We start from the raw sequence: 26,044 nt of genomic DNA, 5'->3' as shown, positions 1-26,044 counted from the left end.
ACAGCGCTGTAAAGCAGAAGGCCTGCCCTGACCACTTCCTCTACATATGGCAGAGATTCTACTCTGGGGTTCTTCCAAAAAAATAGAAGAGAGTTAGTATAAAATTATCACCATATGACAGCACAATACAGCAGCAGAGAGGTGCAGTACAAGTAGCTGGCAAGCACCCAAAGTCCTTTATTCAACGGCTGTATACTGCCCCCTTCTGCATCTTGTAATTTTATGCACTAAGGAAAACCTTTACCAGATATTAAACCTTACCCTGACTTTTCCCCTTAAAGTAACAATTCAAATCATATTGAAATACTTTTTTAAGGTTTTACTGTATGAAAAAAAAAAAAGCAATCAAATTCAAGCAGCCCTGGGGGAGCTGCTATGAACGATGCTTCAAGCAACATTAACAACATTAAATCACGTTTAGCCCCTCTGAGGAACTTTTTGTTTGTGTTGCCCCCGTGTAGATCAAGCAGTGCCTTTTATGGACTTGTTTATAATATCCTCTATGTGTCTAAATAGTGTGTTCAGCTTTTACTCCTTGCTTTAGTCGTCAGTTATGTCATTAACTAAATTAAATGTGAACAAAGGTTGTTTCTACAGTGGCATGTGAATCTAATTGTCTGACACCTACCATCTCACCATATTTAAAGGAATTTAGAATAACTTTAAAGTGTCAATCTTGTTTCTTCTGGTATTGTTGCTTAAGGAGGTAATTTCAAGGTTCTTTCTCTGTGTTTCATTACCACTTAAAAACTCCTCATGAACCTTAGTCTCCATTTTATTTCTAAGTTTCCTTTTCTTTCTCTTTGTTTCTGTCTGAACTTTAGGGCCAAGCTGACCTGCTGAAGCACGCTAAGAGTGAGGCTTTGGACACTCTGCGTCAGATCCACTGTGCAGCTCAGTCCTGTGGCCTCAATAAAAACGGAGCAGCTTCCCCCCAGCTCCAGCCCCACCCTCACCACCAACCACAGCAGGTCCTGACTCAGCAACAGCCTCAGCCCAAAGCCCACCCACAGCCCCAATCCCAGACCATGCCTCAGGATTATCTCTACCCCCTCTCCCAGCAACACCCTCAGCCACCAGCTTTCCCCCTTCTTCAAACTGTTTCAAAACCACCGGCCTATCCTCAACCCCCACCCTTACCCCAGTTGCAGTATCAGTTCCAGAGCCAGCAGCAGAGGGCAGAAGGACCTCTGGACGCCATCCCTGAGAAAGAGATGATCACTGATGATCCTGTTGCGTCCTGCTGACCCGTAGCCTGTGCCCACAGAGAATCCTACCTAAAGAGAGACAGGGAGAGCCAGATAGGGATGGAGAAGAAGAGTGTGGAGGAGAAGCAGGAGGCCGGTTACAGAGGGCAGATGGAGGAGATGGCTGAGAGAGTGAAAGAGATGATGATGCTGAGGAAGACTCGGCGTGTCAGAAGTGAGACACAAGTCTGAGAGGAGGATTAAAGGAGAAAAGACAGAGACCTAAACTTCAGTTTGCTTAGCTCTGTTATGGATATGAATGTGATCCTTCTGACCAGCGAAGATTAGATCTCTCTTTTTTCTCACGTATCAAGGGTCGTAAAGGTAGTATGATCAGTCATTTAGACATCCCTGTCTCTCTGGGAAGTGCTAGTTACAGTACATGCCCTCTCACGATGTACTTAAGCTCTGTGGGTACAGGCTTTACCTCACATTGGCATTTTTTGCCACATATTTGCCTTTTCATTTCTGGAGTCTCCTCAGCTTGTCTTTGAGCCTTTATTTTTTAGTGCTCTCACGCCTCCCCCTCCACCTTACTCATAAAGTGCAAACCGTGACTCTTTTTTTTTTTTTTTTTTTTTTTTAAAGCAATTTTCATTTCATGTGCCCAAAGTACAACTGCTCGACGAGGCTGTGCTTTGTAGAATTCACAGAGAAACATTTCAGCACAAACCAGGGGTCTGTAGAGCTCCAATAGAAAATCATCCTTTGCGTGTTGATGTGCTCAGTCACACTATTCATCAGATCCCTGCACATATCCAATATCATTCCTTATTCTTTTAATTATTGTTGTCACTTTACTACCCAAAAGGGTCTTCTTTCCTCCTCCCCAGGGGCTGTGTGTGTGTGTGTGTGTGTGTGTGTGTGTGTGTGTGTGTGTGTGTGTGTGTGTGTGTGTGTGTGTGTGTGTGTGTGTGTGTGTGTGTGTGTGTGTGTGTGTGTGTGTGTGTGTGTGTGTGTGTGTGTGTGTGTGTGTGTGTGTGTGTGTGTGTGTGTGTGTGTGTGTGTGTGTGTGTGTGTGTGTGTGTGTGTGCGTGTGTGTCTGTGTCTGTGTGTGTGTGTGTGCGCGTATGTGTGTGATGTTATGTGATTTGTTGTTTTGATCCCCAGGTTGGAGCTGGCCTGCATCTGAAAGGGGCAGAGCTCACCAGCCAATCACAACTGGAGTATTGACCATGTCTGTTAGAGGTCGAGGTCAACTGGAACACATTACTGCTGTCAATAAAAACACAAAATAAAGTGACTATAGATGTAAAGTGTATGTAAAATGTACGAGAGAACATATATTGCTATGATATTTCTTGAAGATATGGACATTAATGATTAATATTATGATGATTGTTGTTAGTTCTATTGATATTCTGATTCTTTTTTTAACATTACTTCCACATACCGTATACAGTGATTAGACACCTGTTGTTCTGTGGTGCAGGTCAGGACAACCAGTGCATGTGGGACTGGGACGAAGGATTACGGGTTAGCACCACAACATCAGGGTCAATCAGTAACCTGAGATATGTTTCACTGCAGAGTGAGTGTGGATTCTGTAAGAGCTCCTTCAAGTGGACCATTAAAACTGGCTTCATTGTTTATTATGTCTCCTCTCATTGATGTCCCTTTAATGATCAAGATTTTTGATATTTCTATTGTATTTCAGCAGTGTATTTATCCGTACTTTGACTGAAGCTAAAAATACAGATGCAGGGTACAGAGAAGGACTTTGGTTGTATGACTTTTTAAATTGCTTTCGCGCAGCCATTGATGACTCTTTGGAGCATTTTGAAAACTTGGCTTGCACTGTGAATCTGAAGCAATCAATAAAGCTCTTAGGAGGCTTCATTGATTGCTTTAAATGCACTTTGATGCATGGTTAATTGTATTGATCTAAAATTATTATCTTATCTATAACCAAGATGCATGCCATGTATTTTAACATGAATGGTTTCGTCAATTTAAAGCAATGCTCCTTCTGTCCTTAAGATGGCAACACAAAAATAGTGTGGGAATGACAAACAACAAGCAGAAGTCAATAATGGCTTTAGAGTTATCCAGTTATGTTGGATTCTGCAATTGCCAATATGCTATCATTTATTAAGCAGAGTATGTGGCCCAGTGTGTCTAATATTTCTTTGCTCCCTAAAATAACATTATAAAAGGCCTTCCAAAGAAATATTTGGTTTTGAAGGTTTGGGGTCTTTTTAAGTTGTGGGCTGATAGTCCAAACAGTATTTGCACCAGTGGACATAGTGTAGAAGAAACAGAATCCACAAAGCTGTTGTGCTACGTCAGTATGGCACATTTTGTACAAAATAATGCCTTGTCATTAGAATGAGTAATGAACTAATCATGACAACTGAAAAAGGGCATGTGTATGTGTGTGTGTGTATATATATATATATACATACACACACACACACACCCTACTTTAGACTTCCCCTCCCTTATAGGACACATTAGCTAATTGAATGTCTGTAACCAGTCATTATAATGGTATGTCATCATAAACCTTTGGCATATGGACACAAAGACATACCTCTAGTTCATCAAAGGTCCAGAGAAGAGCCTAGGAGATTTTTTTTCTCAGACGGGACACTAATTAATGGCAGCAAGCTTCATCCTTTCAAATGAGCAAGCAGCCAAAAAAAGAGAATTATTGGTTCTGTGTCATATTTGTGGTTGTCCTGAATGACGTCCATCAGCGTGGACAGACCAAATAAAAGACACTTGTTCTCAAGAGGGGACAGAAGAAGATCAGACGAGCTAGAAGATGATGTGGTTCCACTCCAACTTCCAGAAAGCTGCTGGGAAGGATTCGTCTCACAGGGTAAGACAGCTTAGTGTTTTATGTGTAATTAAACAATGTTTTTTTTATTCATGATTTGGTTTGTGGACAGGTAAAAATATTTTTTTTTTCATAATTTTTGTGACATTTTGAAATCCCTTGAATTCACCAAGGCAGATTCAGCTAGCTTAAAAGTCCTCTGACACCTTTTCTATTGTAGGTATTATAAGATTTCTAAGTTAAAGAGAGACTACTCATCTGAACTGAAATATGCATCTTTGCAATTGCTATCTACTGACCTGGTTGCACATGATACAATGATAATATTTTTCTAGCTATTAAATAACATGCATCACAATAAAATGTGATGTTAGAGAGAGTTATGGGTGACATGCCTGAAACACCATCAGGACTGGGAATTGCACTTGCGCGCAGTGCGACAAGGAATACACGCGCAGAGCGCCTGCTCTGGTCAAACCAAATAGTTTGTCATGAAACAGATGTGTTCTTGATGAGTGGTCAGGGATATATTTTGTGTAGGCTAAACAAACATGTAAGCTATATAAAATACAAACTCATTTACAGCTCCTGTAAAAGTCTCTTTAAATCCTAAAGATCCTCTAAATTGACTTGCATGTGATTTAATCTGTTTATCCCAGCAGAAAGTCCTGCTACTGGTCTGGATGTTGCTGCTTTCTCATCTGACTTGTGATGCTCACAAGATGTCTGATTGCTGCAAAGAGCCCTCCACCTCCTGTCGCCTCTATGTGCTGCTGTGCCGCTCTGGGAGTAAGACCGTCGGAGGAACGCTCACAGGTGATGCTGCTGCTGGAATCCTCACTTTGGGTAAACGGAAAGAAGACGTGGACCGCTTAGAAAACCGACTGGCAAACCTCCTCCATGTGTCCAGGAACCCAGCAGCTGGGATTCTAACGATGGGGAAGAGGACTGAAGAGAGGTCTGCAGATTACACAGACTGGATGGCTCAGTCAGGAATCCCAATCACAACATCTAATCAGAGCTAAATCGCCTATGGCATAAGTATACTTGGACTGTTTGCAATTTTCTTCGAGCTGTGCCCTTTTGAATGTGATGTTTTGAATGTAAATTTCCCTATAAGATAATAAGAAGATGTGAAATACTGTACATAATATATGAAAAAGTCCTTGTGGTGAAATAAACAATAAAAATTAATAAATGTGTCTTTTATCTTTGGTGTTTTTGCTATGGTTAGTACTATCACTGAGGTGGAATTAGTAAGTTCTCTTTAAATGTGCTCTTGGGATTTTACTTTTTTTTTTAAATTGTGTCAATGAAACATCAAGAAAATCAAAGGTTAGGTTTTTGTGTATAAGCTCAAACAGTGTTGCTTTTTCTTTTAAGATTCAAAGATTTATTCCCCCCTTGACACACCAGTCAAGTTGAAGACAAAGCTCACAGTGTGGTAATGGAGCAGAACCACAAGATGGTGCTGATAAGATGCACTAAGTTCAATAAATAGAATACCTAACTTGTTCATGATTGGTGAAAAAGTCATTTATTGAACAAAAAATTACTTAGATGCTATTGGTTGTTTAAAATGTTTAATTATTTAATCCAAGAACACTACAGTCAGGATCTTATTATTTATATTGTGCAGAGTCTTCACAATAGATACTCAAACATGATAAAATGATAACTGGCTGCCGTGCACATCATGCCTGTGGTTTCCTTAATGATGTGCAACATACCTGTTTCATCAGATTTCAGTTACTACACCTTTTTTTTCACAATTAAATTAATCAAAAGTTTTACTCTGCAGTCAGACCTCTTACTGTATGTATACGTGTGAATAACTTATACTTACTTTTTGCATTATAATACTCAAAAGTTCTGTGCCAACAGTCTGAAGTAAAAAATATAAAGAATATGAAACTGCTAAATAACAAATACTTATTTTAAAGAGTTTTTGAAATTTCAAGTGTTCTTGTAGATTTTAATAACCCAATTGTCAATGAAATGTCAGTGGAGGTGTGATTGTGTACAACAGCTTAACGCTGCCATTTTGAAGAAAATAATAATTTAAATGGTAATTGATAGTGATGCTATACAAAAGACAAGGATTAGCTGTTTTTCAGCAGTGTAATCTGTGGATGGGTTCATGTGCCTGTGAGCTCTAACAACATCACCACCTTTTTGTGATTGTGTGTTATGTACAGCTAATATAGTGAAGACTGTCATTGTGATATTCCATGATAAAAGGCAAAATTTACTTCCAAGCTCTCATATCGTCATCTGAAGAAACTTTTTGTTTACCTCTGACCTTTGTTGAGAAGAGCAGCAGAAAAGACAAACTCACCCAAAAGAAGTCTTGTCATTCATGTTACAGAATATCCACAGAAAACCACACATGCTGAATATCTTGTTATCCCTGAGATATGCACACACAAGGCTGAACTCACATTTGACTATACAGTCCTTTAAACCTAACACATTAATAGGCAACAAGTGGAAGCGAGCTGACGTGCAGCGGCATCTTTAATCTCCAAACTAGGAGTTTGAGAAGTAAAGAATGAAAAGGTGTGAAAGAAAATATCTCTAATTATATTTCTAGTAAATTCTCTGGGGAGGGACAAGTGAGAGAGAGATAACTAAGTCATTCACAGTGTGTGGAAAAGGGGGATGGTTCAGACTTTTGTATGAGAGAAAGAGAGAGGGAGAGAGATAGGCAGGGAACTCGGAGATGGCAGGAACCATGGTGAGTGGAGTTAGATAGAGTGAAGTGGAGCTGAGGCTTTATTCTCATACTGGAGCTCGTGAGAGATGAAGGATGCGCATCTAAACCACAAAGCTCCTGACTCAGTTCTGAAGAAGATGCTTTGGAATACGACAACGCCACCAAGTCACAGAACATGAAGAAACTAGACGTCTGTATGAAAAAAGTGACTATTTCTTTTCGACGAAGACGAGTGACAGCCAAGCCCAAGGAGAGGAGTTCACTTTAAGGTCCCCTTTGGAGAATTGAGGAAAACTGCTGGAATGTCTTGACTGAGAGGCTTCAGTCTTCTCCTTTGTTACAAGATGCCTGTGATGAAGGGCCTCCTCGCTCCACAAAACACTTTTCTGGACACCATCGCAAAACATTTTGATGGCACTCGTAAGTATATTTTGAAATTCCTTAAATCCTACTCCTCCTCTTTGAATAATCACAATGAGACCCTTAGATTGCAATATATAATTATGACTAAATAAGAGACATTGTGTACATTTCTGGTAGATTGCATCTTTAGATAGGTCCCTTTGCTTTTAGTTAACATTTCCCTCACAGGTGCATGTGATTGAATAGAAATATTTGATACTTGTAAATAGATGAATTTCAATCATGACTCTGCAACTGTACCAGCTTCCCATTGTTGCTTTTAGGATTTTACCCTAAGGCATTTTGTAACCCAGTTTAAGGGGACTGGCACTGAAAACAATGCTGTTGATAAATGTGTCTACCACTACTGGGATCCAATTAAGATTGAGAAAGGGACACTACAGTCAAGTCAGGATGGTATTTTTTATTTTATTGTTTTCTCACAAAGAGCCACTTGTTGTGCCATAGTGCTGCTTCTTGAACCACATTTCTTCACGTTTGTGTTATTATTCAACATTCATTTTTACAATAATGAAAAAGGATATCTTTCGATGACACGATAGCAATAATTTAAAATATCTCGTTCTCCTTAGCTAAATCTTTGTAGGCGGGTAGATCTGTATGTGAAATAGTTCTGTTATCATATCATCACCTGATGAAAGTTTGAAGATATGTCATAGTGATTTAACTGTAAAAACAAAATTGATAAACATAACTCTGCACAACCATAAAAGATACAAATCTTTACTCATTTCCTTCAAAGACTTTTATTTATTTATTTATTTATTTATTCACTTATTTTAGAATTGTTGTTTTAACAGGTCTTGTGTCCAAATATATGATTTTTTTTAATTTAGTTGATTTCATTAATACAAGCATTAAATGTCACATATTGAATAAAAAGTAGCATAAAGAACAAAAATCTGATATAATCTGCTCTTGTTTTACAAGACATTAACTAGTAAAGCACAACATTTGAAAAACATATACACTACCGGTGAAAAGTTGTGATACACCTGATTGAAATGCATTTTAATTTTCTTAAAGACATTTTTATTCAAAGGCTTATGCTTAAATGTTTGACATGTGTTTTTTATTTAAATAGAAATAGTGATGTTGATACCTTGTGTGCATTTCTTTCCAACAAAAGAAATGAAATGTTTTATTTTTATTGTTTTAATACCTATGCTTATTCTAAAATGTGGAAAATAGAGAAGATAAAGAAAAACCTTTCTATTAGTAGATGTGCCCTAGCTACAGCCTACAGTATCTATTTTATAATAATATGTTAGGCCTATGCTGTAGTATTCATTATATTGTTACTGCTGCGTGTCGAAACTTTAGACTTGTAGTGTCTATATTAAAAAAAACCTCTGACCCCACAGTCTTGCTCGCTAGTGTATGTTCTTGTGCAGTACCTCAGAATCCGTGAAGAGCTGAGGACAAAAAGCAGCACTGGAGCTTGTTCCAGACATGATGAGAGTGTAACCATGTGTGTCCGGGTCAGACGGTCTTATACAACTTAACAAATTCACAAAGTCAGTGTGATAACACTGTCGCAGTCTGTATCTGTCTTTCACATACGAACACACATGGAACCCTGTCAATCACATTCTCGTGCCCTCACGTTCTGTAAGACACATGCACATACAGTACATTAGCCATTTTCTCAATCTTTACTGCCACAGTATCTCTGTATGTAAGTGGGTGGATTGACCCTCCTGTGTGGGAGGTGAAGGGACTCAAAGGAGATGGCCTCAGAGCAGACCACGCTTCAATTTAAAAACTCTATGAAACACCCAGCATTGAATTGAAAGCCTTTCTGTGCGATGACATTTCCATAAAAACAAAGAGGGTAGCTGCAGATTCCCTTTACGCTCTTAGCTCAAATTGTTACCAGTTTCAACCTCCTCCTGCACACTTATAAAAATCACCCTTTTAAACGTAAGGTCCCTGACATATTTTTTTTTATTTATTTAATGATTTCATTACATCAAATGATATTGACATTTTCTGTATGACTGAGATATGGTCAAAACCAGAGGAATATAGTGCCCTATATTAAGCAACCCTTCCAGCTTTCACCTATTCCCAGAAACCTCAACTGTCTGGCAGAGACGGGGGTGTTGCTGTCATATACAGAGAAAACATTTTCTTCACGTCAATATCTCATTTGAAGGCCTTATATTTTGAGTGAACAAGTATCAGCCTATTTTATTTATTTTATTCTACCATCCCACAAAATTTAAACAATCTGAATTTTCTGATCTCCTTTTCCTTCTTTTACCGAATGATGACTGAATCTGTTCTGTATTATTGGTGGTTTAAATGTATGCTGTCCTAGTGCTGCACCTGCTGGATATTTCCTTAATCTTTTGGATATGTTTAATTTTGTTTTGCACCCTACTGGAGCTACAAATATTGAAGGTCACACTTACAATCTGGTGATATCATATGGCCTAAAGATTGATAGTGTAGATCTTAGTAACTTTTGTTTATCAGATCATCATTCTGTCAGGTTTAACTTGAATGCTCCTGTGACTCGTAAACTCCCAACTGCTCTGATTCGCTTCTGTATCATCAACTCAACAACCACATATAAATTTTCATATGCCTTTCTCTATTATATCAGCAGATCTGCCTCTCCCCCTCAAACCGATTATCTGGTCAACTCATTTCATGACATCTGCAGAGAAACACTAGATTCAGTAGCCTCTGTCAAATCCTGAACAAGATCTTCAGCAAGAATCCTCCCATGGCTCAATGATCAGACTTGCTCCATTAAAAGAGAGGCATGTAAAGTTGAGCGGAAATGGAAAACCTCTAACCTCCATGGTCATTATAAGCATATGAAAGCACTTGTGAAAATATACAATGATGCCGTTATTGATGCGAGAGCAACTTCTTTTTCCACCCTGATTTCTCAGAGCACCCAAAACTTACATTTGAAATGCTTGACCGAATTGTTGTTCCTTTCAACAACAACAACCTGCACCTTTAACACCTGACCTTTGTGAGCAATTTTAAAGTTTTTTTCTATTGATAAAATTGTAAAAATCAGAGCTCAGACCAATAGCACCCATATTACTTACTCAACCCTTCCCTGAACCATCAAATCACAGACCATCCCAGGTTCTACCTCTCAATTGTTTTATCAACACTTTTTCTTTATTCAGTCTCAACAATTTCATCAAAGGCATGAAGTCCTCAACTTGGGCCCTTTAAGTGGTCCCCACAAGGCTCCTGAAGGAGGACACTATTGGTCCTTAAATATATTTCATTCATTGTGAACAGTTTTCTAACCTCTGACTCTGCTCTATTTTGAAACTGCTTTGATTGAACCCCAACTCTAATCCGACTACTCTGGAAAACTTTCGGCCAAATTCAAAGCTCCCATTCTTAGCCGAAATAATTTAAAAAATTGTATCCAATCGACTTCAAGCTCATTTAATAAACAATGATTTATTTGAAACACTCCAGTCTGGCGTCCGATCTCTTCACAGCACTGAGACAGCTCTTCTTTAAGTTTGTAATGACCTTCTGTCGGCTAAAGATGTTGGCGACTGCTCCATACTGGTACTTCCCGATCTGAGTGCTGTTTGACACAGTGGATCACAACATACTTATCAACAGACTTGAAAAATGGACAGGTATCAGTGATATGGCCTTATACTGGTTCAGGTCTTACCTCCATAAAAGAAGCTTTGCGGTGCCAATAGCTGGGTCAATGTCGTCAACAACAGAGTTAGCACATGGGGTCCCCCAGGGCTTTACATGCTCCCTCTTGGTAGCATCATCCGTTAATTTTCACCTGTTGACCATTCAAACTCTGAACACTTATAAAAGCTATATAAATAAACTTGCCTTGCCTTACTGGCTGTTCCAAACTCCAGGCTAAAAACCAAAGGGAGGGACTTTGCTGTCAGAGCACCCAGACTTTGGAACAGCCTGCCAGAGGAGAGCAGACTTGCAGAGTCAGTCCCTTGTTTTACATTTTTTCTTCAGGTATTCTTTTACAGAAACACTTTTATTCTGTGATTTTATTAGTTGACTTGTATTGTCTCTCTGCTTTTATTGTCTGTTGTAAAGCACTTTGTTACTTGTACAGACAAGTGTTATACACATAAAGTATCATTATCTGAATCTTGATGGTTTATACAAATATCCATTCTGTGAATGTGCTGGGCTCAAGGAAACAGAGATGGTATTCATATGAACCAGTTGTGTTTGTGTAGATTAAATTAGATTAAATTAAATTAAATTAATTTAATTTAATTAAATTGCCTCAGAGGTCTCAGTCAATCTTATTGAAGGGGAGAAAAAAAAATACCTACAGTATTAATCTAATTGATATGAACATGGATATCTATCAATCTATGTCAGCTGAAGACATTATTGAGATCATTTTTAAAAGAAATTTAAAATCCTATGATAAACTACGATCTAATCTAATGTTCACAGACTTGTCTAAAGACAATCATAGATCTATTAAAAATTGTGTTAAGCATTTAATAGCACCTGCTGCAGTTTTTTTTTCATTCCTCCTTGTGAACTGTGCTTCCGCTAATTGTCCAGATGGGTTTCAGAATTGCATATTTTTCCTTCCTATAAGTGCTGTCATGGGTAAATAATGATGGGAATCAGTGTGTTTGAGTCACTGAAGAAAAGTTTGATTAATGGAAATTCTAATGTATTTTTTTATGCATAAGATGTTCCAGTTGCCATTTTTTTGAATAACATGAAGCTATAGAAACAGAGAGAGAAAAATGAAGACATAGACATCTTGTGTCAATGGATCCCACCAAAATATATCTGTTATCATAGAAATTAAGTTATAGGTACATGTGTAACTGATTTGAATTCATTCTGATAACAACAATGGGTGTAGGTGATCAGATAATTAAAAACATAGTCCTACATTTCTCCATCTCAACATAAATTATCTAAATAATTATCTAAACACTTCCTGTGAAGCACTCAACAATGACTTTTCTTCATATCAGCTTAATGCGAGTTAGGTGGATATTGCAGATCTATTACTGGCTTTGTCTTTCAGAGGGCACAGTGAATTGCTGCTTTGGCATATGCTTTTTTTTTATAAACAAATCACTATGGCAACACAAGCAGGAAATAATCTTAATGTAGTTTCCAACAACATTTGCTGTACTCATAACAGGTAGAAAATACCCACACATCACTAATTGCACATGTTCTTCTCTGGATTTTTTTAACACCCTCTATGTGCTGCCTGCTATGCAATTAATTGTGAGTCAAAAGAAAAGTACTTGTATCTATAGCTTTATTCAACTGAATACATGTGAATTATTATTCTGGGATGTTTGAAGCTTTAGAGACAAAATAAAGCATCCCTTATTAAAAACTGGCTGCTGCATTCTGTAGGTGTAATATCACTAGTACGACTATAACATCATTGTAGTGTTTAGAGTAAACACAGAACACAATATTCACTGGAGTCTTGCTGAATCTTGAGATATTAAAGGGTATCAGATGAATAAGCAGACCAGCAATACTCAGTTAATGATGATGAGATTGTGCTGTTGTTTCTCTTCAATAAACTGTAATAATCCACCCAGCAGAATTTACTTGAACAATTCCTCCCACTCAAAGTAGCTTCAGGGAAAGTATAAAATTGGTATAGGTCAGTGTATTTCTCCAATCTAAACCATTAAAGCCCTACTGGATTTACAGAATGTGAGGCAACCACAGAGACTGAAAGCATCTTGCACTTAAAATTCAGTGCTTATTATTTTCTTATCTCCTTTTCCACCTACACACTATGACCCAAAACGACCCGTCAAGTTTCAGCAATGATGTCAAATAGAGTTGTATACCAAACAAACCTTACATTTTCAAGCATCTGTCTGAATAGTTTCTTAAAGACATTCATCACCTTCACTATTTTATTCTCTCCTTTGCATAATGGACTGCCGTGTTATACATGTATGTACATTTTTGGTTAAAAAGAATTGTCTAGAAGTGTTTATGCCATACATTTTTGTCTGGGTAAGAGGAATAAGAGAGTTTTAGTGAAAACAAATGTCTTGAATACAAAGGAGCGAACAGTTAAGCAATATAACCCCAAACTATTTTGATGAAATATAAGAAAACAAAAAAAAAACCTGAACGCGAAAAGATGTTGTTAGGGGGTATTAGTCACATCTCTTTTATTCAATACTCCAGTCTTTGATTTGAGTAGAAATGATAATGAAAGCTTTTATTGTAATACAACGTAATTTAAAGACTTTACTCTGTGATTTGAATTTGAATTTATTTAGCTAATAGGGACAATGCAATTAATTTTAGTTTCAATAGGCCTTCATACATGACACTGATGTGCTGCACAAATGGTATGGATCAATAAACAGAGTCAAAATCTAAAACAGTTGATCACATAAAACTCTAGAACACTGAAGATACATTTAAATACATGTACAACAATAATGACAATGCAAATTAAGTTATTAAATCTGCAGGACTGTTGAAATAGAGGACATTGGTTTTGACTTTTGTATCTAATTAACTAGCAGTTGCTAGGAAACAAGTGAAGACTCCAGGATAGTACAAGTCCCAAAACATGTTGCATAAATTCTGCACACACACAAAAAAAAAAACACTTTGTTTTTTCTCATACTAATCTCTTTCTGCTGATGAAGATGTGTGTGTATGCTGGTTGTGTTTGTATTTTTCTCTGGATGCATAAATTCTCAGATTTATTACGCGAGATGAAAACATGGTCCACATGCTTATTACCGACATGACCTTGGTCCCCCATGGAGCCAGAGGAGCCAGCTGAGGCCCCGCATTTATCCTCAGACTTCATACAGACCACCAGCTACTTCAAAGCCCCTCAGAAGTAGCCGGGACTTTTTTGGGGAAGTCAGAGCTGAGAGCAGATAAAATGACTAAGAATACAGAGAGGAAAGGTTTGTCATCTGTACATCAACAATGAATAAAATCTGGAGAGATAGGCTATAGGTTTTGGTAAGAGAAAGTGACACCAAAGACTTGAATGTGATACTGAAGCAGAAGCTCTCTCATGCCGCGTCGTGGAGTTGAAATATTGTTTGCTTCTCAATCAGTTTTTTGATTTCCCTGAGGTCACAGTAGATTTAACCTCAACCATGATGCTCTTTTATTTCCCTTGTAGACAGTAACTTCCTGCTGGGAAATGCTCAGGGTCGCCATGGCTACCCCATCGTGTACTGCTCAGATGGGTTTTGCGACCTGACCGGCTTCGTTCGGACTGAGGTGATGCAGAAAACTTGTACCTGCAGCTTCCTCCATGGAGGTGAGACCAATGAGAGTGTAATCCAACAGGTGGACAAAGCTTTGGAGGGCCAGCAGGAGTTCCAGGGAGAAGTCTGTCTCTACAGGAAAAATGGTACAAATTCTGATATATTGAGTTGATAATCATAAAGATCATGAGTCCCTACACTATAAACAACACACCTTTTGATATTGTATTGAGACCATTTCATTTCAGTGTTGAATGCAATCCACTTTTTAATTTAAGTGTTAGTACTGCCTTGTTTTATTGGTGGGTTTTCATTTTATAATGCAGTTTTAATATCCCCAGGAAATCCATTTTGGTGCTTGATGGATATTGTGCCAATAAAAAACGAAAAAGGTGAAGTGGTGCTGTTCCTCTTATCCTTTAAAGATGTCAGTGAAAGTTATGGGAAGGGTTATCGCTACAGCCAAGGAGATGGTGAGCCCTGGCAACGTGCATTCCTCACCTATTTATCATCCTACTCTACTTTAGACTATCTTTAAATGATATGTTTATGGAATTAACTGTGTTCTGTTTTTCTCTGATTTTGCAGGTATGTCAGATGCTGCTCACAAGAACATCAAAAGCAACCAATCACACTTTTCCCGAGCCAGAGAAAGAGGGAGGACCATCCTGCAGCACCTCAGAAACTTGTTTACAAAGAGAGACAAGAAGAAACTGACCAGTGTAAGTTCAAACAAATGTAAATGTGCATTCAATATTTTATAGTTCATTACTACTGAGCAGTGCTTGGCTAGTTCCCTTGAAATAAAATTATTTGCTCCATTGATAGCTAAACTTTTATATTATAAATACAGATCATGTTGTGGGCACAGCTTCTAAGTCCGGCTTCACTAGCCCCTGAATAAAATGTGCATATTTATTATTTATCATTTTCACTTTCATCCTTTAAAGTTCCTTCATCAGCCAGCAAAGGTAGCCTTAAATATAATAATTATTGCACTCCAGATTCACAGTTGGACTCAATAATGAGCTTTTCATCCAGCAGCAGGTTATCATTGTGAGTGCTACATTATTTTTCTTTTTTTTGTGTGTGTTTTATTGAAATGATTTTTTTATATTTGCTGTCTATTTCAGGATGTGTTTCAGAAACCATCTCTACCTGAATACAAAGTGGCAGCTGTAAAGAAGTCACGTTTCATCCTGCTTCACTACAGCATCTCCAAAGCCTTGTGGGACTGGCTCATTCTACTGGCGACCTTCTACGTTGCTGTGGCGGTACCCTATGACATCTGCTTTGTCAGCCATGTTCAGGGCAATGATCATCCCTCTCTCATCAGTCGCAGCACTATAGGCACTGACATCGCAGTGGAGATGCTCTTCATACTCGGTGTGATATTTTCACATTTGATGAAAACATGTATTGGTTATTGTTTGTTTGCATTTATGCCTTTTTTCCCCCTTTTTTTAATGGTTTCAAACAGTTGGTTTTAATTGGTTAAAGTGGTTGGAGCTTCTTGGACAGCATTACAGATAAGTAACAATGTTCAGGTTAAATCAGGAACAATTATTTCCAATACAGCTGCAGTGGTTTCCGTGGTTATGGCCCACATGTAACTCAACCTCCTACCTTTTCTCACCCACGTAGGGTGTCTGTTGCCCCAGGTTACGAATCAAAATTAGATTTTTCTCACATCATCCCACTTTAACTCCAAAGGAAGTGTGATAGCACATCTGTCATGAGACTGTCTGTCTAAATCTCTCTTAAAGTTAGTCTGGGGACATTCATGTTATATTCATGTCCAAAATTACCTGACCAGGTTTCACAAGCTTCACAAATTTGCTGTGCCGTTTCAGAGAAAACACATAAAAGTGTTGCACCACTGAATATCATATACCTATGTCGCTGGACCATCACTTAGACTGACAAACACAACTCTACACCAAACTGATTGCAACAAATTAAAAAAGCAGATGTTGGCAATCGATGGAGAAAATTTAAAAACAGTGTATTTGCTGCTCGGAAAGTAGCCTACAATAAAAAAAATGAAGCCAGTGGTTGCTTATAAAAAGTTTTTGCTACTTTTCTCTATCCTTATTGAGCATTTAATTAATCATCTATTCCACAAGATAAGATCGTCTTTATTGATCCCTCATTGGGGAAATGTAAGACGCTAGAACCACAATGAAGGTATTAAGAATATAAATAATAAGGGGAAGTAGGAAATAGTTAAATAAACCAAATAATTATACAAAACAAAATGTGTTTTTTTAACTACATGATCTATATTTTTGTTACCCATTATTTACACCTACAAATGTATTTATCTTTTTTTGAACACATAATGCATACTTTTTAAATATTCAAACCTTGAATTTGTGTCTTGAATTTATTTTAACATTTACAGGATCTTTATTCCTGAAAAATAACCGATGTTTAAATGTGTCTTGCATTCATTCAATTGTTCTTCCTATTAGTTCTGTCAGGTGTCTGTTAAATTATCCCCTGCTTCTATTCCCTGCTCCATCTCAGACATCATCCTGAATTTCCGCACCACATTCGTGAGTCAGTCCGGTCAGGTGGTGTACGATGCTCGATCCATCTACCTCCACTACTTCACCACTTGGTTCTTTGTGGATCTGATCGCAGCTTTGCCCTTTGACCTTCTCTATGTCTTCAACATCACTGTGGTAAGATCTTTTTTCTTTTTTCTTTTTGCATATCATCAAGTGCTGTTTGCCTCAGGGATTTTGAAGTTCTTGTCTCTTTTAGTTTACCAACTTTTATACTAGCCGCTAAAGTTTGGGTGATTTGTTCTAAGAGCGGTGGACTGGAGATGATTATTTCTCCAAATTGAATCACTTCACTGAGCAATCTTGTTTATATTCTCGCTTTAGTTTAACCCCTAGAATACTTGTGATGGATTAGTCCTGCTGTATCACAGGCCTCTGCTGAACCATCAAAACCTCCCAAAATGCAGCCATAGTTTTTGTTGCCATGTTAAAAACTTTCTAGCTTATGGTAACATTTATTTCAAACAAGTGTTTCTCAATATAACTGCTTCTTAGTTTGAAATTGTACATAGGTTTTGTTAATTGCACACATATGCACACATTTAGAAGGAATCATCTCTGTGTCTCTTTGTCCAGACTTCCCTTGTGCACCTGCTGAAAACAGTTCGACTGCTACGTCTGCTGCGCCTGCTACAAAAACTGGACCGCTACTCCCAGTACAGTGCTGTGGTCCTGACTCTGCTCATGTCTGTGTTTGCCCTGCTGGCTCACTGGATGGCCTGTGTATGGTACGTCATTGGACGCCAGGAGATAGAAAGCAGTGACCCTGTTACCTGGGATATAGGTAAGGAAATGTATGTTTGTATTTATGTAAGTGTGGTGATAAATCCAACAGCACTCAGTCAGGAGTTCTTTATTTCTTTCTATAATGTTCTTTATTCATTATAAGCTTTGCTTAGAGTGTCTCACCAAGCAGCCCCACTGGACCAGTGCTGGACATATCGAGCCATGCTTGAATGCCTTCAAGCGTCATCTTAAATTCTAGCTTTCCTCCTCTTGGTCTCGAGGATGTTCAGGTCACAGACTAATCCCGTTATATCACTAGAAACGCATCAGTCAACATTGTATCAAGCGTCACCCGTTACATCAGAGATAAAAGGATCACCCCAGTAGACTTACAAAAAACACAAGACTATCAATTCCTCGTTGAATAGCCTAAGATCCCAACAAAGACGTTAAACAACCATCTTTCTTTTAATCTCGTCCACCAGGCTGGCTACAAGAACTGGGAAAGCGTCTGGACACGCCATACATCAACAGCACCACAGGTGGTCCCTCCATGCCGAGCGCCTACATTGCCTCTCTCTATTTCACCCTCAGTAGCCTCACCAGTGTTGGTTTTGGCAATGTATGTGCCAACACAGACGCAGAAAAAATCTTCTCTATCTGCATCATGCTCATAGGGGGTAAGTTTCTAGATGATGACAGTCAATGATCACAATTATTATGCATTTTCAGCAGACATTCAATTCAAAGACATTTAAAGATTTTAACTTAACCCTGTACCATCTCCAGCTCTGATGCATGCAGTCGTCTTTGGGAATGTAACAGCCATCATCCAGCGAATGTACTCCCGGCGCTCTCTCTATCACACACGGATGAAGGATCTCAAGGACTTCATCCGTGTGCATCGGCTTCCTCAGATGCTGAAGCAGAGGATGCTGGAGTACTTTCAAGCCACCTGGTCAGTTAACAATGGCATAAATGCCAATGAGGTGAGTGAACAATCACAAATTAGCAAAAGCTCTCATGATAATTGTTTTTTTTTTAACCTTTGTATATTTTTAACCCTGGTAAAAAAGTGAATCTCTATGAAGAAGTTACACTACAGCACACAAACAATTAAATGAATGGATTGCACACATCTCTTTTCCTGTGTAAAAACACGTATTCAATGCATATATTTTTGGACTTTTATATCTTTATATCAAGGATAGAGAGTGGGGAACAACCTGGCGCACCAGGTCAGGCTCAAACCCAAGCCACCAGCTTGGAGGACTAGCCTCCATGCTGTACATGGGGTGTGAACACTAACCACAACACTACAGACACCCTGAAAAAAAAGAAACATTTTGTTTGGGTCGAAGACTCTAGTTTGAGAAATGTCATACTCAAAAAGTGGGCCACCTTAAATCCTCCGGAGTCTCATTCCATTTCCTTAAGTAGCCGGCACATCGTTGCAAATAGAACCTGTATAACAATAGTCAGAGCAGATCTAGGAGAGGATCCCTGCAATTGCAAGAGCAGGAGCTGAAATAGAGAGAATACTCATTAACACCCTCACCACCACAATCTGTAGATAATTAATTCACTGTCGAAGGCAACAGACACAGCCTCTGGTTTCTGTGAACATGTTGCCTTTAACACCTTGTGTCTGTTTTTACTGAGCAGCTTGACGCATCATGTGAGTGCATCAACCTTTAGAACTTCAATCTGTGCACTTTCTGCACTCTTGTATTCATCATTTTTGGAAGACATACTATAAGTCTCGGGGATAGTTGATGTAGCAGCCAGATTTTGCAATGAAAATCGATATGCATCAAGTGTGCAGTCTTTAAAGCATTTTAATGAAAGACTCTTTTAGATCTGCAACAAGGAAACTGTAACCAAAAGAGACAGAAGTGCTGCATTAGTATCTAACGCTATTTTTCATCCAGGAATCTGACCTGTTTACAATGTCTTTAATTTCGGGTTTGGCCCCTACCACATTAACGTTAACGAGAACATCATGTACATTTTTAGATTCTCAGAGCCATCTCTGCTGTACACCATTGCATTCAAATATATCACATCTGTTTATTATTGAATTGTACAACCAGAACTTTGAGCTGTAATGGAGGATGCCCCCTGTTGACACAGGCGTGTTTTGAACTTGCTATTTTTAGCTGTCTCCTCTCTGTTGGACATAAAATATCGATTGCAAATTATATGAAGAGTAATTAGCTGTCTACAACTTAAAGCTTCTTAATAACTTCCATCTGTATTTTCTTCAACAGGCAAGTAGTCGATGGTGTGTTAGGCTTTAAAAGGCTATCCAAATTCTCCTGAGAGGATACATGCAATGCGAACATCGTTACAACCTTGTAAAAAAATCTGCAACTATCCCTTCTGTCCTCTTTTCTTAGTTGCTGCATGACTTCCCAGATGAACTGCGAGCTGACATTGCCATGAATCTGAACAAAGACATCCTGCAGTTGCCTGTATTCGAGCGAGCGAGCAGAGGTTGTCTGCGCTCTCTCTCCCTACACATCAAGACCTCCTTCTGTGCACCTGGGGAATACCTCATACGCCAAGGAGACGCCCTACAAGCCAACTACTTTGTTTGCTCCGGTTCCCTAGAGGTTCTGAGAGATGGCATGGTACTGGCCATTCTTGGTCAGTGTGGAACTTTTCCTCTTTGCTTATTCTGCGCCTTTCAGCTGCTTTACTTCTTGTTAATCAACCTGTTGTATAACTGACAATCACTACAGGTAAAGGTGACCTCATTGGGGCTGACCTACCAGAAAAGGACCAGGTTATCAAGACCAATGCCGATGTGAAGGCCTTGACCTACTGTGACCTTCAGTACATCAGTGTTAGGGCTTTCAGGGAGGTCCTTGGGCTTTACCCAGAGTACGGCAGTCGGTTCAGCTCTGACATTCATCAAAACCTCACCTACAACCTGAGAGAAGGCAGTGAAGCTGACGTAAAACATTTGCAATGAACAAACTTTTCCCCAAAATATATTGCCTATTTTCCCTTATTAATACTGACTTGTTAATACTTCAAATTTTCTAGGGAGTAACAAAGTTTCCATGGTCTTCCAGGCTGTCCCAGGTATGTTTTATTTTGTTTGGCGTTGATCTGCTTGATTCATCCGGCATTCAGTTACAACAACGTTTTTCCCATGTAGCGTAAATTTTGATTTGTTTGAATTTGTTCAAACTGCTGAAATGAAGACGATGTTAAGAAGAGAAAAGAAAAACAAGGCAACACCTTATATGTGATGCAAAGTCAAGATGAGTCAAATTTAGGTTAAAAAAAGAGAGCAATAACAGATGATTAGATAGATGTTGTCTTATATTTGATGTAATACTCCTCTGTACAAGCTCTTATATAACACAGACATGACATGTTCAAAGTTGAAAAAAATGTAGGGTGCGTCTTGGAGATATTTATGGGTAACATTAATTTCCTCATATCTAAGAATTCCTATTTTCCATACACCATTGTTTCCTCAGGGCCGCGGTTCCGTGGACCAAAAACTGCCTTTTATCATTGAAGCAGATGGTCTGCACCATGAAGATGTAAAACACACTCAGCATAGGAAACTCCCTCTGTTACATGAAACAGGCAGTCCTGTCCGTCAGCCCTGCCTCAGCACCCTGTTAGGTGAGGAGCTTCGTCATATCAACGCCTTCCGCCTTTGTCGATCCCCCGTTCAGGGTGGGCGAGGCCGCAGCCCCTCTCCTCAGCCATTCTTCTCCGAGGAGCTCTCTTCGTCTCCTCTGCCTGGACTTACTCCTGACTCAGGCTTGCCTGCCAAGCTGCTCATGCCATCCTTACCTTGTGTTAGTCCACTGAACCTGAGCCCAAGGTAACCTGACTATCCTTTCTCACCTGTGTCCTTTTTATTGAGCAATCATTTTGGAAATCAAGTAACACATGATTTGTGTCTCTGCTAGGGTTGTGGATGGAATTGAGGATAATGGTCATAAGTTTCAGTTTAATTTGGAGAACAGGGACACAAAGACTAACGTCACAGGTAAAGGCTCTACAAGCTGCACAATGAATGAAAAGTAAACTGCATTCGATTCAGGGCAGCAAATCCATGATTCAAATACATCAGATCGCAATGGTTGACTCAAACTTCAAAATATATAGTAATGAAATCATCTCAGATCAGCTGCATTTCTTTGTTTGTCCTCCTTTTTAAGATCCATTTCAGATGAATGCTAACCTGCTTCAAGAGACAGAAGAAATGAGACAGAACGTCAGCACACTAAACAAAGAGGTAGGGTCAATCTCTGTCCCAACTCAGTCATATATACTCAACAAAAATATAAACGCAACACTTTTGTTTTTGCTCCCATTTGTCATGAGATGGACTCAAAGATCTAAAATTCATTCCAGATACACAATATTACCATTTCTCTCAAACATTGTTCATAAATCTGTCTAAATGTGTGATAGTGAGCACTTTTGCTTTGCTGAGACAATCCATCCCACCTCACAGGTGTGCCACATCAAGATGCTCATCAGACACCATGATTAGTGCATAGGTGTACCTTAGACTGTCCACAATAAAAGGCCACTCTGAAATGTGCAGTTTTGTCTCACAGCAAAATGCCACAGATGGCGCAAGCATTGAGGGAGCGTGCAATTGGCATGCTGACAGCAGGAATGTCAACCAGATCTGTTGCTCGGGCATTGAATGTTCATTTCTCCACCATAAGCCGTCTCCAAAGGCGTTTCAGAGAATATGGCAGTACATCCAACCGGCCTCACAACCGCAGACCACGTGTAACCACACCAGCCCAGGACCTCCACATCCAGCAGGTTCACCTCCAAGATCGTCTGAGACCAGCTACTCAGACAGCTGCTGAAACAATTGGTTTGCATAACCAAAGAATTTCTGCACAAACTGTCAGAAACCGTCTCAGGGAAGCTCAACTGCATGCTCGTCGTCCTCATCGGGGTCTTAACCTGACTCCAGATCGTCGCCGTAACAGACTTGAGTGGGCAAATGCTCACATTCGATGGCGTCTGGCACGTTGGAGAGGTGTTCTCTTCACGGATGAATCTCGGTTTACATTGTTCAGGGCAGATGGCAGACAGCGTGTGTGGCGTCGTGTGGGTGAGCGCTTTGCTGATGTCAATGTTGTGGATCGAGTGGCCCATGGTGGTGGTGGGGTTATGGTATGGGCAGGCATCTGTTATGGACGAAGAACACAGGTGCATTTTATTGATGGCATTTTGAATGCACAGAGATACCGTGATGAGATCCTGAGGCCCATTGTTGTGCCATACATCCATGAACATCACCTCATGTTTCAGCAAGATAATGCACGGCCCCATGTTGCAAGGATCTGTACACAATTCTTGGAAGCTGAAAATGTCCCAGTTCTTGCATGGCCAGCATACTCACCGGACATGTCACCCATTGAGCATGTTTGGGATGTGCTTGACCGGCGTATACGACAGCGCGTACCAGTTCCCACTAATATCCAGCAACTTCGCACAGCCATTGAAGAGGAGTGGACCAACATTCCACAGGCCACAATTGACAATCTGATAAACTCTATGCGAAGAAGATGTGTTGCACTGCATGAGGCAAATGGTGGTCACACCAGATACTGACTGGTTCTGAGTCCCCAGACCCTCAATAAAGCAAAAACTGCACATTTCAGGGTGGCCTTTTATTGTGGACAGTCTAAGGTACACCTATGCACTAATCATGGTGTCTGATGAGCATCTTGATGTGGCACACCTGTGAGGTGGGATGGATTGTCTCAGCAAAGCAAAAGTGCTCACTATCACACATTTAGACAGATTTATGAACAATGTTTGAGAGAAATGGTAATATTGTGTATCTGGAATGAATTTTAGATCTTTGAGTCCATCTCATGACAAATGGGAGCAAAAACAAAAGTGTTGCGTTTATATTTTTGTTGAGTGTATATGGGAGCATAATACTGTTTAGCCAACTGAACATTAATACATTCATTCAGCAACTGTTTGAATTAATTAAATGGCTGAATTTTTGTGAAGCTAATTTCTCTTTTCCTTCCCAGGTGAACAACTTGAACCAAGAAGTATCCAACCTGGCAAAGGAGCTTCACGACATGATGCATTTCCTACAGTCTCATATGACAATGCTCCAATATCCCTCAACAGTTTCTTCATATTCTTATGGCGTCCAAATGTCTCCCAGCCCTAGTGTGACTGCCTCCAGCAGCTGGCAGCCTCACGTGCCTTTAAATATCTCCACTGGGCTGCACCTCCATCATGAAGCTATCAGCCACCCTGCCAGAAACCTGTGGGACTGCAATAGGATGTCCCCCCTGGCCAGGAGTTCAAGTTTGCTGCACTCTTCAAGCCCCATGTCGTCTTGTTTGCACCTGTGCTGCTCTGACAGAGAAGGGACCACAGCCCACAGGTTGCAGGGCCAGTGCAGAACAACTCCCAATTCTCCCTACATGACCCACCCACATGCCCAGACAGGTCCTTCCCTCCTCAGTCCTGCCTTCAGCAACTTCCCAGGGAATTGTCAGGCCCCACACGTGGCCTACAATACCTCGATTCCCACCATCAGCAACTCTCACCCAATATGTTCCCTGGTAAATTCAAGCTACTCCCACTCATCTCTGAGTGTCCAAACCAGCTCTGATTCACCACAAAACCCGAGTAAATCCTCGACACCCATCCACTCCTCCATCACTCCATCTGGCCTCCCACAGTATCACACCACCTTCAGCTCTCTCAGCCCTTTAAGAGTCCACACTTCATTACGCACTGGGCCCAACCAGATCCATCAGGGTGTCATCAGTGGCCCCAGGCACGGTGAGCCAGTAGGTTCAAGCCCTGTGCATCACGTACAGGACGTGTCATGTTCTCGGCTGGGGCAGGTTACAGACAGAGACTGTAGAGCTTCACTGTATCAAGAGAGGCTGGACAATGTTGAATATCAGGACATGAGCACCATTGCTCCAACTGAAGAAGTTCAACCACCTCTCCTGGACATAGGAAGAATACAAACACCACAATAAGGACCTTGGTGTCTAGCTGTCTTGTTTGTCGTATTTTAAAGACTTTTGGTGTGAAGTTCCAGTGACACCGACCAAATGCATGAGCATATACTGAAACCCCTCTGCCATAACTCAATCAAACATAAATATTGTCTCCATTCTTTGTAGGATAACCTGTGCTTGTGATGTTGTTAGATTGCATACTCTGTAAAAACTTTGCAGGCTAAATTGCTTTGCATATAATAAAAATCCATCACTTGTTCTATTATACACTCCACTACAACACAACACAACACAGAAAGAATCATTGTAAATAATTCCACTGCTGCCATCAGAGCAAATACACCTTAACTTACCAGTTAGAATACATCTCCACCTGAACTCTCTGGTATGCAGCGCCACTCAGTGGTGAGAGTTGGTTGCATCCTTTCCTAATTAAGAACAAAGAAACCAACAGCAACAACAAATCTGATTATTGACATTGAACTGAGAATAACGTTTTCTGAGAACAAATAGGTCTATATAATCTGGAGTTAAATCTGTATTAATATATATATATATATATATATATTATTATTTTTTTTTGTACTGCAAATGTTCAGGGATGTGCCGGGTTTTATTGTGGGATTTGCCACTTTGTTCATTTTAGATACTTTTCAGAGATTTTTTTCTTTTAATATGTGGTAGAAATTAGCAAAGTTGTTATGTAGACAATATTATCCTGCACAGCACCTTTGTAGTGCCAACACCAGCTCTCCTGTACAAATTGCACTTTTTTCTCATATAACTATTACCTTTTACAGCTAATAAAGCAATCTGAAAGCTATCCCTAGTTTTTAACTCAAATACGTTGAACTGCACATAACAATGACTAGTATGTTTTTTTTTATTTACTTTGGAGGGCATTGAGATTCCTGGATACATCGCAACTAGTCTACTCTTCATGATGTGTTCTTTACTAAATTATACCAGTATGAATATTCGTCTTGCTCTAAACATAGTAACAGCTTCTGTCCGGTTATTATTTGTTTGCTTTGTTTGGTGAGAGATCAATAAAGTCAATCATATATCCATTCCTAAAGTCTGCTATTTTCTTCAGATTGTGCATACACTATAGTCTTGGAATAAACGTCAACTATCAAGTCTATCTGAATGTAAATGCAGAGGCGAAAAAGAATGAATAAAATAATCTGAAGAAACCCTATAAGCAAAGTGCCATCCTCTCAGGATCATTATATGTTAACGCTCAAATTATTAAAGTAATTTAGCTGTGCGTGCCGATTAAAAGACTGTTAGATTTAAATTTATTAAAAAAAATCTTACTATATATTTGTGATTAAAACG

General features: G+C 39.4%; 2 protein-coding genes across 2 annotated transcripts in view; both read left to right on the top strand.

Annotated features, from left to right (window-relative positions):
* LOC306838505 (inactive phospholipase C-like protein 2) overlaps positions 1 to 2,839 on the top strand; it is a 59,774-nt gene extending 56,935 nt beyond the window's left edge. Inside the window, exon 6 of the mRNA XM_079366709.1 lies at positions 825 to 2,839. Within this exon, the coding sequence (XP_079222835.1) occupies positions 825 to 1,247 (423 nt within the window). The 3' untranslated portion in view covers positions 1,248 to 2,839. The remainder of the gene's footprint in view (positions 1 to 824) is intronic.
* A 3,924-nt stretch (positions 2,840 to 6,763) lies between these two features.
* On the top strand, positions 6,764 to 25,773 carry kcnh4a (potassium voltage-gated channel, subfamily H (eag-related), member 4a). The gene is made up of 16 exons (XM_079366790.1): positions 6,764 to 7,165; positions 14,316 to 14,549; positions 14,745 to 14,876; positions 14,992 to 15,125; positions 15,537 to 15,789; positions 16,933 to 17,090; positions 17,550 to 17,757; positions 18,185 to 18,379; positions 18,489 to 18,688; positions 20,099 to 20,348; positions 20,444 to 20,658; positions 20,751 to 20,789; positions 21,194 to 21,549; positions 21,638 to 21,717; positions 21,890 to 21,966; positions 23,747 to 25,773. Exons 1-16 carry the CDS (start codon positions 7,090 to 7,092, stop codon positions 24,719 to 24,721), a joined length of 3,582 nt encoding a protein of 1,193 aa, XP_079222916.1. The 5' UTR covers positions 6,764 to 7,089; the 3' UTR covers positions 24,722 to 25,773.
* The last annotated feature ends 271 nt before the right edge of the window (positions 25,774 to 26,044 follow it).

This window comes from Symphodus melops (genome assembly GCF_947650265.1).
Source record: "Symphodus melops genome assembly, chromosome: 17".
NCBI classification, from domain to species: domain Eukaryota; kingdom Metazoa; phylum Chordata; class Actinopteri; order Labriformes; family Labridae; genus Symphodus; species Symphodus melops.
This window is presented reverse-complemented; position numbering and strand designations above follow the sequence as displayed.